General features: G+C 43.7%; 1 protein-coding gene across 1 annotated transcript in view; it reads left to right on the plus strand.

Moving 5' to 3' along the window:
• The window catches only part of LOC118369198 (collagen alpha-5(IV) chain-like), a 124,224-nt gene that overhangs the window by 56,862 nt on the left and 50,730 nt on the right, over window positions 1-16,632 (plus strand). Inside the window, 9 exon segments of the mRNA XM_052497668.1 lie at window positions 5,421-5,480; window positions 5,662-5,751; window positions 5,860-5,904; window positions 9,353-9,397; window positions 12,606-12,668; window positions 13,299-13,352; window positions 13,460-13,486; window positions 13,649-13,729; window positions 14,012-14,074. Of these exon segments, the coding sequence (XP_052353628.1) occupies window positions 5,421-5,480; window positions 5,662-5,751; window positions 5,860-5,904; window positions 9,353-9,397; window positions 12,606-12,668; window positions 13,299-13,352; window positions 13,460-13,486; window positions 13,649-13,729; window positions 14,012-14,074 (528 nt within the window).

Genomic DNA, 16,632 nt, shown 5'->3' on the forward strand with positions numbered 1-16,632 from the left:
GCACTGTGATATTGGTCAGATGCTGTCCTTGGCACAGCCATTCATACTGCTCTGACAGAAATAGATTGAAAAGATCAGTCATACATACAGTGGTGGCTGCTTTGTCAGCGCTGTCAGTCTAGGTTGTCTGTTTTCTGGGAGTATTGTGGCTTTCTGGGAGTATTGTGATCAGAGGCAATGAGTCATTGGGATGTGATGCTGCTGTGAGAGAAGAGGATGAGGTATGGAGGAATTTCTGAGTACTTGTGGTTAAGGTTGGGGTCGGCAGGTCAAGGATTCTATCTCTGATTCTGTGGTTAAAGGTGTCATTCTGCAGACATATGGACATGCGTGTGTGTGTCTGTGTGTGTGTCTGTGTGTGTATGCGTGTGTGTGTGTGTATGTGTTAATGTGTCTCTGTGTCTGTGTGTGTGTGTGCGCGTGTGTGTATGCGTGTGTGTGTGTGTATGCGTTAATGTGTCTCTGTGTCTGTGTGTGTCTGTGTGTGTGTGTGTGTATGCGTGTGTGTGTGTGTGCGTTAATGTGTCTCTGTGTCTGTGTGTGCGCGTGTGTGTGTCTCAAGGCAGGGCGGAGCTGAGCTGGGTAAAGGTGTGTAATCATCATCAGTCTTTGATGATTGTGGGAATTCCAGGCTCGCCTAGCTCGCTAATCCTCACTGCCTTCAGCCCCTCTCCCCCTCGTCTCCCCCCTCCTCACCCCCTCTCCTTACTGACCCCCCTGACTGGATTACATGCCCCAGTGGTGTTGTGGGGAGTAGAGTGGGTTGGAGGGGGCCAGAGAGAGAGGGGGGGGGGGTAGAGAGGTAGAGGAGGCTTAGAGAGGGGAAGAGAGAGAGGGGGGTAAAGACAGTGTAGAGAGGGCGGGTGTGGGGGGGTAGGGCAGGGTAGAGGTTGGGGGGGTATAGAAGAGACATACAAACACACACACACACACACATACAGTACCAGTCAACAGTTTGGACACACCTACTCATTCAAGGGTTTTTCTTTATTTTTACTATTATCTTTGTGAAGGATTGATGGAAAAGCCCCCAACAAGTGCTCAGCATATGTAGGAACTCCTTCAAGACGGTTGGAAAAGCATTCTAGGTGAAGCTGGTTGAGAGAATGCCAAGAGTGTGCAAAACTGAAGGTGATGTGTGACACAACACATCACCTCACAACACAACATGTGTTACATAACACATTATGTTGTGATATGTTATGTTGTGATATGTTATGTTGTTTTATTTTACCTTTATTTAAACAGGCAAGTCAGTTAAGAACAAATTCTTATTTTCAATGACGGCCTAGGAACAGTGGGTTAACTGCCTGTTCAGGGGCAGAACGACAGAACGACCTTGTCAGCTCGGGGGATTGAACTTGCAACCTTCCGGTTACTAGTCCAACGCTCTAACCACTAGGCTACCCTGTTGTGATGTGTTGTGGGTTGTCATGTGTTGTGACATGTTGTGACATGTTGTGACATGTTGTGTTGTGACATGTTGTGACATGTTGTGTTGTGATGTATTGTCACAGTATAGTGTTGTGTTGTGACGTGTTGTGTTGTGTTGTGTTGTGTTGTGATGTGTTGTGTTGTGTTGTGTTGTGTTGTGACGTGTTGGGTTGTGTTGTGTTGTGTTGTGTTGTGTTGTGTTGTGACGTGTTGGGTTGTGTTGTGTTGTGTTGTGTTGTGACATGTTGTGTTGTGATGTATTGTCACAGTATAGTGTTGTGTTGTGTTGTGTTGTGTTGTGTTGTGTTGTGTTGTGTTGTGTTGTGTTGTGACGTGTTGTGTTGTGTTGTGTTGTGTTGTGTTGTGTTGTGTTGTGTTGTGACGTGTTGGGTTGTGACATGTTGTGTTGTGATGTATTGTCACGTGTATAGTGTTGTGTTGTGACGTGTTGGGTTGTGTTGTGTTGTGTTGTGTTGTGTTGTGTTGTGTTGTGTTGTGTTGTGACATGTTGTGTTGTGTTGTGTTGTGTTGTGTTGTGTTGTGTTGTGACGTGTTGTGTTGTGTTGTGTTGTGTTGTGTTGTGTTGTGACGTGTTGTGTTGTGTTGTGTTGTGACGTGTTGGGTTGTGTTGTGTTGTGTTGTGTTGTGTTGTGTTGTGACATGTTGTGTTGTGATGTGTTGTGTTGTGACATGTTGTGTTGTGTTGTGTTGTGTTGGGTTGTGTTGTGTTGGGTTGTGTTGTGTTGTGTTGTGTTGTGTTGTGTTGTGTTGGGTTGTGTTGTGTTGTGACGTGTTGTGTTGTGTTGGGTTGTGTTGTGTTGTGTTGTGTTGTGTTGTGTTGTGTTGTGTTGTGTTGTGTTGTGTCGTGTTGTGTTGTGTTGTGTGTTGTGTTGTGTTGTGTTGGGTTGTGTTGTGTTGTGTTGTGTTGTGTTGTGTTGTGTTGTGACGTGTTGTGTTGTGGTGTTGTATGTTGGGTTGTGTAGTGTTGTGTTGTGTTGTGTTGTGTTGTGACATGTTGTGTTGTGATGTGTTGTGTTGTGACATGTTGTGTTGTGTTGTGTGTGTTAGGTTGTGTTGTGTTGTTGTGTTGTGTTGTGTTGTGTGTGTTGTGTTGTGTTGGGTGTGTATGTTGTACGTGTTGTGTAGTATTGGGTATGTTGTGTTGTGTTGTGTTGTGTTGTGTTGTGTTGGGTTGTGTTGTGTTGTGTTGTGACGTGTTGTGTTGTGTTGGGTTGTGTTGTGTTGTGTTGTGTTGGGTTGTGTTGTGTTGTGTTGGGTTGTGTTGTGTTGTGTTGTGACGTGTTGGGTTGTGATAGCAGGAGTGAAGTATAGTATTGTATAGTGTACTGTTAACAATTGCAGGGGTGTTGTATAGTATTGTGTGGTATGGTATAGTGTAGCATAGTATAGTATACTGTTGTATATTGCAGTATAGTGGTGTGTGGTATGGTATAGTGTAGTATAGTATAGTGTACTGTTGTATAGTGTAGTATAGTGTTGTGTTAACAATAACAGGAGTGAAGTATAGTATAGTATAGTATTGTGTACTGTTGTATAGTGTAGTATAGTGTTGTGTTAACAATAGCAGGGGTGTTGTATAGTATTGTGTGGTATAGTGAAATGTAGTATAGTATAGTACAGTATAGTGTACTGTTGTATAGTGTAGTATAGTGTTGTGTTAACAATAGCAGGGGTGTTGTATAGTATTGTGTGGTATAGTGAAATGTAGTATAGTATAGTACAGTATAGTGTACTGTTGTATATTGTAGTATAGTGTTGTGTGGTATGGTATAGTATAGTACAGTATAGTGTACTGTTGTATAGTGTAGTATAGTGTTGTGTTAACAATAGCATGGGTGTTGTATAGTATTGTGTGGTATAGTGAAATGTAGTATAGTATAGTACAGTATAGTGTACTGTTGTATAGTGTAGTATAGTGTTGTGTTAACAATAGCAGGGGTGTTGTATAGTATTGTGTGGTATAGTGAAATGTAGTATAGTATAGTACAGTATAGTGTACTGTTGTATAGTGTAGTATAGTGTTGTGTTAACAATAGCATGGGTGTTGTATAGTATTGTGTGGTATAGTGAAATGTAGTATAGTATAGTACAGTATAGTGTACTGTTGTATAGTGTAGTATAGTGTTGTGTTAACAATAGCAGGGGTGTTGTATAGTACAGGTGTGCCAAGCTTGTAGCGTCATACCCAAGATGAATCAAGGCTGTAATCGCTGCCAAAGGTGCTTCAACAAAGTACTGAGTAAAAGGTCTGAATACTTATGTAAATGGGATATTTCTGCTTATTTTATGTTATACATTTGCAAGAATTTATAAAAACCTGTTTTTGCTTTGTCATTATGGGGTATTGTGTGTATATAGATGAATAAGGCTGTAATGTAACAAAATGTGGAAAAAGTCAAGGTGTCTGAATACTTTCCCATTGCACTGTAAAGTGTAGTGTTGTATTTTGTAGTATATTACAGTATAGTGTAATGTTCACATTAACAGGGGTATTGTGTAATATAGTGTGGTATTGTGTCATGTTAACAATAACATGGGTTGTTGGTGTGTTTCACAGTTCTTGAGTTATCAACACTTTGCCGTAGGGGACGTTGTGTGTGTGTGTGTGTGTGTGTGTGTGTGTGTGTGTGTGTGTGTGTGTGTGTGTGTGTGTGTGTGTGTGTGTGTGTGTGTGTGTGTGTGTGTGTGTGTGTGTGTGTGTGTGTGTGTGTGTATATATATATATTTCATCACTGTCTCTGTGTTGCACCTCAGACCCTGTGCTCAGACTATGTACTACAGTCTCCTACCCTCTAGACCAGGGGTGGGCAGTTCCAGTCCTCCAGGGCCTGATTGGTGTCAGTTTTGCCTCAGCTAACACACCCGACTCCAATAATCATCTAATGATGTATCTTCAGTTTAGAATGCAATGTGATTAATCAGCTGTGTTTGGTAGGGATGGAGAGACAGAGTGACACCAATCAGTCCCTGGAGGACTGGAGTTGCCCACCCCTGTTATAGACCTCTACTACACTAAGCTGTCTGAGAAATGACAAACACATGAGCATCTGTCTAACATACACTCTCTCTCGCTTTCTCTTTCTCTCTCTACCCCCCCCCGATCCTCTCCTCCCTCTCTCACTCTTTCTTCTCACTCCCTCTCCATCTCTTTCTCTCTCTACCCCCCGATCCGCTCCCCCCCTCTCACTCTTTCTCCTCACTCCCTCTCCATCTCTTTCTCCCTCTACCCTCCCCTCCCCCCGATCCTCTCCTCCCTCTCTCACTCTTTCTCCTCACTCCCTCTCTCACTCTTTCTCCTCACTCCCTCTCCATCTCTTTCTCCCCCAACCCCCCCGATCCTCTCCTCCCTCTCTCACTCTTTCTCCTCACTCCCTCTCCATCTCTTTCTCCCTCTACCCTCCCCCCCCCCGATCCTCTCCTCCCCTCACTCTCTCCATCTCTTTCTCCTCACTCCCTCTCTCACTCTTTCTCCTCACTCTTCTCCTCCCCCTCTCCATCTCTTTCTCCCCCAACCCCCCGATCCTCTCCCCCTCTCTCACTCTTTCTCCTCACTCCCTCTCCATCTCTTTCTCCCCCAACCCCCCCCTCATCCTCTCCTCCCTCTCTCACTCTTTCTCCTCACTCCCTCTCCATCTCTTTCTCTCTCCCACCCCCCCCTCCCCCCCATCCTCTCCCCCTCTCTCACTCTTTCTCCTCACTCCCTCTCCATCTCTTCTCCCTCTACCCTCCCCTCCCCCGATCCTCTCCTCCCTCTCTCACTCTTTCTCCTCACTCCCTCTCTCACTCTTTCTCCTCACTCCCTCTCCATCTCTTTCTCCCCCAACCCCCCCGATCCTCTCCTCCCTCTCTCACTCTTTCTCCTCACTCCCTCTCCATCTCTTTCTCTCTCTACCCCCCTGATCCTCTCCCCCCTCTCTCACTCTTTCTCCTCACTCCCTCTCCATCTCTTCCTTTCCATCCTACAGGCGTGTCATGGATGTGCAACGGGATCAGGGTGTGACTGCAGCGGAGTGAAAGGAGTCAAGGTGAGAGTGAAATACACACACACACTAACCTACTGTACAAAACAACCATAACACATCATTTCCTGATCTGATTTGTAATGACTGATTTGTCCGTGTGCAATATGCATTGTAAGAGGTGTCATGACTTTGTGTTCTGTGTTCTGTGTTCCGTGTTCTGTGTTCTGTGTTCCGTGTTCCATAGGGTGAAAGGGGGTTTCCAGGACTACAGGGTCAGCTGGGTGTACCGGGGTTCCCCGGACCTGAGGGGCCCATCGGTGGCAGAGGAGAGAAGGTAGGAGGTCATTCCTGGATCTTGTTGTAGGAGAAACATCATACCTGACCATATCTGTGAATTTAGACACTTGAAAACGCCCCCCTCCCATCTTCTTCTCTCTCTCAGGGTAGTGACGGACCTTCAGGGACTGGAGGTCCAAAAGGGATAAGAGTGAGTAATCTGACGTGACCCACACACGTCTCACTCCATATACCAGTTCAGTACACAGTCAAATGGCCCTCTCTAGAGTGTAGTACTCACCTTAGCCCACCAGATGTCCTCGTTTCACTCCAAGACAAACGGGAAGTAGCCTTATTGGTTTCTGATGTGAATGTACGATCAGTGGTGTAGACCATTATTTTTAGGTGAGAGAGCGCACTTTATTATTATTATTATTATTTTAATCACGTCATAATCTCCTCAATCAGAGTTTGTACGGACAGATGTGGCCAATTGAATCGCATCTCATTAATATGTGTATAATGCTTCCTCCAGTTGCGTCGTCTGCCTTTGCCAACACCTACTGTCTAAAGAAAATGGTATATTTTGAATACCCTCAAACACAAAGTTAGGCATAGGTTACCTCATAGGCCATCATCACTGTCAATCATGACTGATAGTTATTCACGTTTTACTGGTGAAACGTCCCAGCTCCTTGCCAACCATTTGATTGATCTCAATCAGTTTGATGGGAATATGCAGGTCTTCTTGAAGTACTGATTCGTCAGTGAATCAGAGCGGACGGTGTTAACAAACTAGTAGCTTTTCTTGTATTCTGTTTCAGTCAACGCATATCTCCTGCCTAGTGGATCACACTGTTGGGTTTTGGCCACATGAAAAGAAAGATTTAGACTATTATGCTTCAGTTAACCATATCCTAGAATATAATTAGAAATTAGGGAGTGTTTTTGGTGTAACAGTATCTTTATAGGCTTAGTGTGCTAATGTACGCTATTATATTCGGTTCTGTTATGCAAAATACTAATTCATAGTTATGGGATCTTGCAAGACATTGATTCATCTTTGATCTACATTTCCTGAACAAGCACCAGTGTGGGAAGTGATAGTCTTCTACTTGTAATACGAATAGTAAGTGATGGGTATGACTATTAGGCAACAGGTCTGGATGAGATGTCATTTTAAGCGATTGGAGACACTTCGTGGTGCTGAAAGAACAGCGACAAGATCGTGCAATGATGGATAGCTGAAGAAGGACTGCAATTCGGCCAGTCCAGGAACAAACAACAATAATGATCAGTAGGCCTAAATCCTAATAGTCCTACGACTACGTGGTACAGCTATTTGTAGGCTACAGCCTATTGTAAGTACAAATACATATAGCTTAATATTATTGCACTATTTGCGAGGAGAGCTTTAATGCAATTAGGCATTTCATTGTACTGTGTAGCTTACACAATGTATAAATCAACTTTGTTTTGATTAGCTTGAATACATGGTTACAATATTCCCTATTGCAGAATAAAGGAAAACAACGGTGAACTATCAAATCAATTGACCATAAAAAAATTGCAGGAATTCGTTTTTAAAACAGTCAGAAATTCAAGCATTTGGTGTGGTGTATTCATCTAAATAAACGATAACCAAAATGCATTATTACCTCCAATTTGGCCGAATTCACGTTTCCATTTTCCCAGCCTGACAAACCAAGCTAGAACGGGCCCTGCGTCTCAACCAATAGCCAATGTAGGCTAACTATCTCAAGCAGGACTACAGCAACACCCAGAGAGGGTCAGGCTCTTTGGGCTTAGTGGTGACCACTCTGGTTTGTGAGTCCTTGGCACCTTAACCAAGTAGCGGTCACATACGGCTATGAGCCAAGAGGGGTCCGTGTAGTTTTATGACACCAAGGCAGACACACGGTGAATTTAGATGTTTTTATTTTTATGTTCTGATTGGCCAAAGTGGTCAAGCCTGTGATGGGCCTGTGCAGTGCATACATCTAGCTCATAGTTCTGTGCAGTGCATACATCTAGCTCATAGTTCTGTGCAGTGCATACACCTAGCTCATAGTTCTGTGCAGTGCATACACCTAGCTCATAGTTCTGTGGAGTGCATACATCTAGCTCATAGTTCTGTGCAGTGCATACACCTAGCTCATAGTTCTGTGCAGTGCATACACCTAGCTCATAGTTCTGTGCAGTGCATACATCTAGCTCATAGTTCTGTGCAGTGCATACACCTAGCTCATAGTTCTGTGCAGTGCATACACCTAGCTCATAGTTCTGTGCAGTGCATACATCTAGCTCATAGTTCTGTGCAGTGCATACACCTAGCTCATAGTTCTGTGCAGTGCATACACCTAGCTCATAGCTCTGTGCAGTGCATACACCTAGCTCATAGTTCTGTGCAGTGCATACACCTAGCTCATAGTTCTGTGCAGTGCATACACCTAGCTCATAGTTCTGTGCAGTGCATACATCTAGCTCATAGTTCTGTGCAGTGCATACACCTAGCTCATAGTTCTGTGCAGTGCATACACCTAGCTCATAGTTCTGTGCAGTGCATACACCTAGCTCATAGTTCTGTGCAGTGCATACACCTAGCTCATAGTTCTTTGTAGTGCATACACCTAGCTCATAGTTCTTTGTAGTGCATACACCTAGCTCATAGTTCTTTGTAGTGCATACACCTAGCTCATAGTTATTTGTAGTGCATACACCTAGCTCATAGTTCTTTGTAGTGCATACACCTAGCTCATAGTTATTTGTAGTGCATACACCTAGCTCATAGTTCTTTGTAGTGCATACACCTAGCTCATAGTTATTTGCAGTACATACACCTAGCTCATAGTTATTTGTAGTGCATACACCTAGCTCATAGTTCTTTGTAGTGCATACACCTAGCTCATAGTTATTTGCAGTACATACACCTAGCTCATAGTTCTTTGTAGTGCATACACCTAGCTCATAGTTCTTTGTAGTGCATACACCTAGCTCATAGTTCTTTGTAGTGCATACACCTAGCTCATAGTTATTTGCAGTGCATACACCTAGCTCATAGTTCTTTGTAGTGCATACACCTAGCTCATAGTTCTTTGTAGTGCATACACCTAGCTCATAGTTCTTTGTAGTGCATACACCTAGCTCATAGTTATTTGCAGTACATACACCTAGCTCATAGTTCTTTCTCATTCTCCCCAATGTCAGAGAGAGGACTGGGAAGAAATCATCATTTACCTCTAGGCAGCTTTAAATATCATAAATTATTATTTTTTATTATTTTGTTTTTCATTGAATGTTAGTGGTAATTAAATATAGTTGTTTAGAATTTATCAAAATATATTTTCCAGAAATAGTTTTACCAGCTCTGTGTATTCTCAAATTGAAAAGAAGTGAGAGAGGGCTGCACTACACCACTGTGTATGATGTACCATTTCTCAAAGTATTTTATTGATCAGTGGTGGCTGGTGTCACTTTAATTGGGGAGGAAGGGCTTATAGTAATGGCTGGAATGGAATAAATGGGATGGTCTCAAGCACATCAAACACCTGACTGCCATGTACTTGATACCATTCCATTCACTCCATTCTATTCATTATTATGAGCCGTCCTCCCCTCACCAGCCTCTGATTGATTCATTGTCCTTGTTACTCCCACAGGGACCTCCCGGACTGCCTGGATTCCCCGGAACACCAGGAATTCCAGTGAGTTTCCTGCTTTTATATTTATCATCTTTTACTATATACAGTTGAAGTCAGAAGTTTACATACACCTTAGCCAAATACATTTAACTCAGTTTTTCACCATTCCTGACATTTAATCCTGGTAAAAATTCCCTGTTTTAGGTCAGTTAGGATCACCACTTTATTTTAAGAATGTGAAATGTCCAAATAATAGTAGAGAGAATGATTTATTTCAGCTTTTATTTATTTCATCACATTCCCAGTGGGTCAGAAGTTTACATACACTAAATTAGTATTTGGTAGCATTGCCTTTAAATTGTTGAATTTGGGTCAAACGTTTTGGGTAGCCTTCCACAAGCTTCCCACAATAAGTTGGGTGAATTTTGGCCCATTCCTGCTGACAGAGCTGGTGTAACTGAGTCAGGTTTGTAGGCCTCTTTGCTCGCACACACTCTTTCAGTTCTGCCCACACATTTTCTATGGGACTGAGGTCAGGGCTTTGTGATGGCCACTCCAATACATTTACATTACATTTAAGTCATTTAGCAGACGCTCTTATCCAGAGCGACTTACAAATTGGTGCATTCACCTTATGACATCCAGTAGAACAGTCACTTTACAATAGTGCATCTAAATCTTAAAGGGGGGGTGAGAATGATTACTTATCCTATCCTAGGTATTCCTTAAAGAGGTGGGGTTTCAGGTGTCTCCGGAAGGTGGTGATTGACTCCGCTGTCCTGGCGTCGTGAGGGAGTTTGTTCCACCATTGGGGGGCCAGAGCAGCGAACAGTTTTGACTGGGCTGAGCGGGAACTGTACTTCCTCAGTGGTAGGGAGGCGAGCAGGCCAGAGGTGGATGAACGCAGTGCCCTTGTTTGGGTGTAGGGCCTGATCAGAGCCTGGAGGTACTGAGGTGCCGTTCCCCTCCCAGCTCCGTAGGCAAGCACCATGGTCTTGTAGCGGATGCGAGCTTCAACTGGAAGCCAGTGGAGAGAGCGGAGGAGCGGGGTGACGTGAGAGAACTTGAGAAGGTTGAACACCAGACGGGCTGCGGCGTTCTGGATGAGTTGTAGGGGTTTAATGGCACAGGCAGGGAGCCCAGCCAACAGCGAGTTGCAGTAATCCAGACGGGAGATGACAAGTGCCTGGATTAGGACCTGCGCCGCTTCCTGTGTGAGGCAGGGTCGTACTCTGCGGATGTTGTAGAGCATGAACCTACAGGAACGGGCCACCGTTGTCCTTAAGCCATGTTGTCCTTAAGCCATTTTGCCACAACTTTGGAAGTATGCTTTGGGTCATTGTCCATTTGGAAGACCCATTTGCAATCAAGCTTTAACTTCCTGACTGATGTTGCTTCAATATATCCACATAATTTTGCCTCCTCATGATGCCATCCATTTTGTGAAGTGCACCAGTCCCTCCTGCAGCAAAGCACCCCCACAACATGATGCTGCCACCCCTGTGCTTCACGGTTGGGATGGTGTTCTTCGGGTTGCAAGATCCCCCCCCCCGTTTTCCTCCAAACATAACAATGGTCATTATGGCCAAACAATTCTATTTTTGTTTCATCAGACCAGAGGACATTTCTACAAAAAGTACGATCTTTGTCCCCATGTGCAGTTGCAAAACGTAGCCTGGCCTTGGTTTTGGCGCAGTGGCTTCTTCCTTGCTGAGCGGCCTTTCAGGTTATGTCGATATAGGACTCGTTCTACTGTGGATATAGATGCTTTTGTACCTGTTTCCTCCAGCATCTTTACAAGGTCCTTTGCTGTTGTTCTGGGATTGATTTGCACTTTTCGCACCAAAGTAAATTCATCGCTAGGAGACAGAACGTGTCTCCTTCCTGAGCGGTATGACGGCTGCGTGGTCCCATGGTGTGTAATATACTTGCTTACTATTGTTTGTACAGATGAACGTGGTACCTTCAGGCATTTGGAAATTGCTACCAAGGATGAATCAGACTTGTGGAGGTCTACAATGTTTTTCTGAGGTCTTGACTGATTTATTTAGATTTTTCCATGATGTCAAGCAAAGTTTGAAGGTTGAGTTTGAAGGTTGACCTTGAAATACATCCACAGGTACAGCTCCAATATACTCAAATGATGTCAATTAGCCTATCAGAAGCTTCTAAAGCAATGACATCATTTTATGGAATTTTAAAACTGTTTGAAGGCACAGTCAACTTAGTGTATGTAAACTTCTGACCCACTGGAATTGTGATACAGTGAATTATAAGTGAAATAATCTGTCTGTAAACACTTGTTGGAAGAATTTGTTGTGTCATGTACAAAGTAGATGTCCAAACCGACTTGCCAAAACTATCGTTTTTTAGCAAGACATTTGTGGAGTGGTTGAAAAATGTGTTTTAATGACTACAAACTAAGTGTATGTAATCTTCAGACTTCAACTGTAGCCTAGCCTATCTATATAGCCTAGCCTATCTATATAGCCTAGCCTATCTATATAGCCTAGCCTATCTATATAGCCTAGCCTATCTATATAGCCTAGCAAATCTATATAGCCTAGCCTATCTATATAGCCTAGCCTATCTATATAGCCTAGCCTATCTATATAGCCTAGCCTATCTATATAGCCTAGCCTATCTATATAGCCTAGCCTATCTATATAGCCTAGCCCTTCGGGTAGAGAGACGGTGGATCCTTTGCTGAACTATCACTGGCTATTTTTAACATCACATGACATCCAGCGTGCAGATTGAACATATAATGAATAGAACTGACACGATTCCAAATGTAGTCTTACAACAGTTATTTATGTTGTACACATAGATAGATAGATAGATAGATAGATAGATAGATAGATAGATAGATAGATAGATAGACTCATCTTTGTGTCTCTGCCATTATAGCGTCTGTGACAGCATGGGCAGCATCATTGAGGCAATCTACATTTTTAAGTAGTCAATTGTCTTCTTCTCGATTAGCTGATCCGGCCTGATGACCCGGTTGGACATGAGAGAAACAGGGTCACCAGGAGGAGTCAGCCAATGAAGTTATAAGTCCCACCCAGTTGGCTACATTAAAATGGTGGAAGCCCTCAATGGCGCTGCCTATGCTAAGACAGCATTTTGGCCACTAGAGGCCTCTATCATCCTTTATGGTTCTACACCATACATTTTATCTGAATGTTCCGTACTGCATCGCTGTGTAACCTCACTTCCTGTGTGATGTGTGACTTCCTGTTGTCTCTGTGTCTGTGTTCTCCTGCAGGGTCTCCCGGGACAGGATGGCCCCCCAGGCCCCAAAGGAACTGCAGGCTGCAACGGGACTAAGGTGGGTTACTATTTTTACAGCTGACTGAAAGCGATACGACTCTGTCGAGTCCTGAGAGAACTCGGGTTAGATTGAATTTGGACTGAAACTGTTCTATCACACCTGGCCACTAGATGGCAGCACTCTGCTATTATATGTGATGTTGTATCACTCCTGGCCACTAGATGGCAGAACTCTGCTATTATCTGCACTTGTAAGGCTACTGAGTCAAAGCATATAGCATATTGGAAAAGTAACCTGGACTGCAATATGCAGAAATCGCTCCACTATTTCCTGGTTGCTAAAATTGTAGTAGTTTGCCTAATTTCAGTTTATGTCACAAAACAAGCAGTCATTGATTAGAGAATCATTGTACCATCTAAACTGCTGTGAAATATATTTTCCTTAAACAATAATTTTGTATTTTCAGCTGTTTGAAGCTGGTGTACAAAACCCAAAGTAAAAGATGCAAAAACAAAACTTAAGAACAGGGAAACATAGAAATAGCACAGATAGAACATATCTACCGCTGCTTGGACTTGTTTTTTCGATGAGAATGACATATCTATTACTCATATTTCTATATGAATTTGGTCAGGTTGCCCAAAAAGTCACATACTGTATTGCAGCTTTAATTCTATCTCCTCTCAGGGTGAGCGAGGATTCCCAGGAAGCCCAGGCTTCCCCGGACTGGAGGGTCGATTGGTGAGTACCTTACACACAACACACAGTGTCGTCTCTCTCATGTCTCTCTGAGAAAGTCTCTGACACTTTAAAATGTATCCCTTTTTTCTCGTCTCCCTCCTCTTCAGGGTCCACCTGGTTTTCCAGGGCAAAAGGTAACTACTGTATTTGTCCCGGAAAACTGTTGTCCTCTTTAGATTAAGTACTGGCTCATATAATTCACTTCGGAAACAACAGTGTATCTAATAAGTGCAACGGAGTCCACTAATGAATACGACCCCAATGTGTGATGGGTTCTGGTTTAACCTCCTCTACAGGGAGACCCAGGTGACATCATCACAGCTGAACGTTTCGGACAGATAGGAGGTGCAGGTCTGCCTGGCCTGCCTGGAGTTCCTGTGAGTTTTCTATAGAACCATACACCCACTTTGAAATTAACTGATTTTAACTGACCTACAATTCTAAAGTCTGTATTCAGACAGATAAAAGAGAAAACCTTAATTAGACTTTGTCGAGTGATTGGTTTTATCAAATAGTAGGCTAATATAATATATTGTTCATATTTGGATTTTCAGAATCAATCAATCAAACAAATGGTAATCCATTATGGGAGATGTAAACCTGTGTCTTTCAACCCAGAGGTCATTGTGTAACGTTTGTGGTGTCTGTCTTGTTTCTAGGGTGACCAAGGCCCCTCGGGATTGTCCGGTCCTACCGGCCCTCCCGGCCCCAGAGGTTATGAGGTACAGTACAGTAACAGCCCAAATCATGTTATTGACAACCGGCACTCGTCCGTTATGTTCTGAGGGACTTTATACAATCAAACTGGTCCCAGTCCTGTGACATCCAGTATGTTCTGAGGGACTTTACACAGTCAAACTGGTCCCAGACCTCATTCAATCAATCAAATGTATTTATAAATCCCTTTTTACATCAGCTGATGTCACAAAGTGCTGTACAGAAACCCAGCCTAAAACCCCAAACAGCAAGCAATGCAGGTGTAGAAGCACGGTGGCTAGGAAAAACTCCTTAGAAAGGCAGGTACCAAGGAAGAAAACTAGAGAGGAATCAGGCTCAGAGGGGTGGCCAGTCCTCTTCTGGCTGTGCCGGGTGGAGATTATAAGAGTATATGGTCATTAAGGCCAGATTGTTCTTCAAGATGTTCAAACATTCATAGATGACCAGCAGGGTCAAATAATAATCCCAGTGGTTGTTGAGGGTGCAACAGGTCAGTACCTCAGGAGTAAATGTCAGTTGGCTTTTCATAGCCGAGCATTCAGAGGTTGAGACAGTAGGTGCGAGCGAGAGAGAGTCGAAAACAGCAGTTTCGAAAAGTAGCACATCCGGTGAACAGGTTAGGGTTCCACAGTCAGAAGAGTTGAAACTGGAGCAGCAGCGCGACCAGGTGGACTGGGGACAGCCAGGAGTCATCAGGCCAGGTAGTCCCAAGGCATGGACCTAGGAATCAGGTCCTCTGGGAGGGAAAGGAGAGAGGGAGAGAGAGAGAATTATAGGGAGCATACCACCCTGCATCCCACTGCTGGCCTGCTTCTGAAGCTAAGCAGGATTGGTTCTGGATGGGAGACCAGATGCTGCTGGAAGTGGTGTTGGAGGGCCAGTACGAGGCAACCTTTCCTCTGGTCTAAAAAAAGAATATCTCAATGCCCCAGGGCATTCCATTGTGTAGGGTGCTGTCTTTCAGATGGGATGGTAAACGGGTGTCCTGACTCTCTGTGGTCACTGAAGAAGCAGCTCTTTCAGTAGTTTAGTTGGAATAGGGTCCAGTATGCAGCTTGAAGGTTTAGAGGCCAGGACTGTTTTCTCCATTGATCCTAGTTCCTGGCAGTTCTGTGCAGACTCAGGACAGCTGAGATTTGGAGAAACACACAGATTCACAGTCCGTAATTTTTTTAACGATCATGATCATTTCATCGAAGAAGTTCGTGAATTCATCAAGTCTGAAGTGAAAACCATCCTCTCTTGTGGAATTCTGCTTTTTAGTTAATTTTGGATTGTTATTTTTCTCCTCAGTTAGGTTGGAAAAGTAGGAAGCTTGAGCAGCATTGGGGGCTCTTTGATATTACACGATATTGTCTTTCCAAGCTAGTCGGAAGACTTCCAGTTTGGTGGGGCGCCATTTCCGTTACAATTTTCTGGAAGCTTGCTTCAGGCTCGGGATTTTCCAGGGAGCTAGTTTCTTGTGGCAAATGTTTTTTGTTTTTAGGGGTGCGACTGCATCTAGGGAATTGCGCAAGGTTAAATTGAGTTCCTCAGTTAGGTGGTTAACTTATTTTTATTCTCTAACGTCCTTGGGTAGGTGGAAGGAGTCTGGAAGGGAATCTAGGCATCTTAGGGTTGTCTGAGAATGTATAGCACGGATTTTGATTATCCTTGGTTGGTCTGAGCAGATTATTTGTTGCGGTTGCAAACATAATAAAATGGTGGTCTGATAGTCCAGGATTATGAGGAAAAACATTAAGAGCCACACCATTTATTCCTTGGGACAAAACTAGGTCCAGAGAAGGACTGTGGCAATGAGTAGGTCCAGAGACATGTTGGACAAAACCCACTGAGTCGACGATGGCTCTGAAAGTATTTTGGAGTGGGTCTGTGGACTTTTCCATGTGAATATTTAAGTCACCAAAAATGTGAATATTGTCTGCCATGTCTACAAGATTCGATAGGAATTCAGGGAAGTCAGTGAGCATACAGCCCAGGAGGCCTGCAGAAAGTAGCTACAAAAGGTGATTGAGTAGGCTGCATAGATGTCATGACTAGATGCTCAAAAGATGAAAAAAAATATATATATATATTTTTTGTAAATTGAAATTTGCTGTCGTAAATGTTAGCAATACCTCCGCTTTTGCGGGATTCTCGGGGGATATGATCACTAGTGTAACCAGGAGGTGAGGCCTCATTTAACACAGTACATTCATCAGGCTTAAGCCATGTTTCAGTCAGGCCAATCACATCAAGATTATGATCAGTGATTAGTTCATTGTCTATAACTGCCTTGGAAGTGAGGGATCTAACATTAAGTAGCCCTATTTTGAGATGTGAGGTATCAATCTATTTCAATAATGACAGGAATGGAGGAGGTCTTTATTCCAGTGAGATTGCTAAGGCGAACACCACCATGTTTAGTTTTGCCCAACCTAGATCGAGGCACAGACACTGTCTCAATGGGGGTAGCTGAGCTGTCTACACTGACTGAGCTGGTGGCAGACTCCACTAAGCTGGCAGGCTGGCTAACAGCCTGTTGCCTGGCCTGCACCCTATCTCATTGTGGAGCTAGAGGAGT

The sequence above is a fragment of the Oncorhynchus keta genome, chromosome 35, assembly GCF_023373465.1.
Source record: "Oncorhynchus keta strain PuntledgeMale-10-30-2019 chromosome 35, Oket_V2, whole genome shotgun sequence".
NCBI lineage: Eukaryota > Metazoa > Chordata > Actinopteri > Salmoniformes > Salmonidae > Oncorhynchus > Oncorhynchus keta.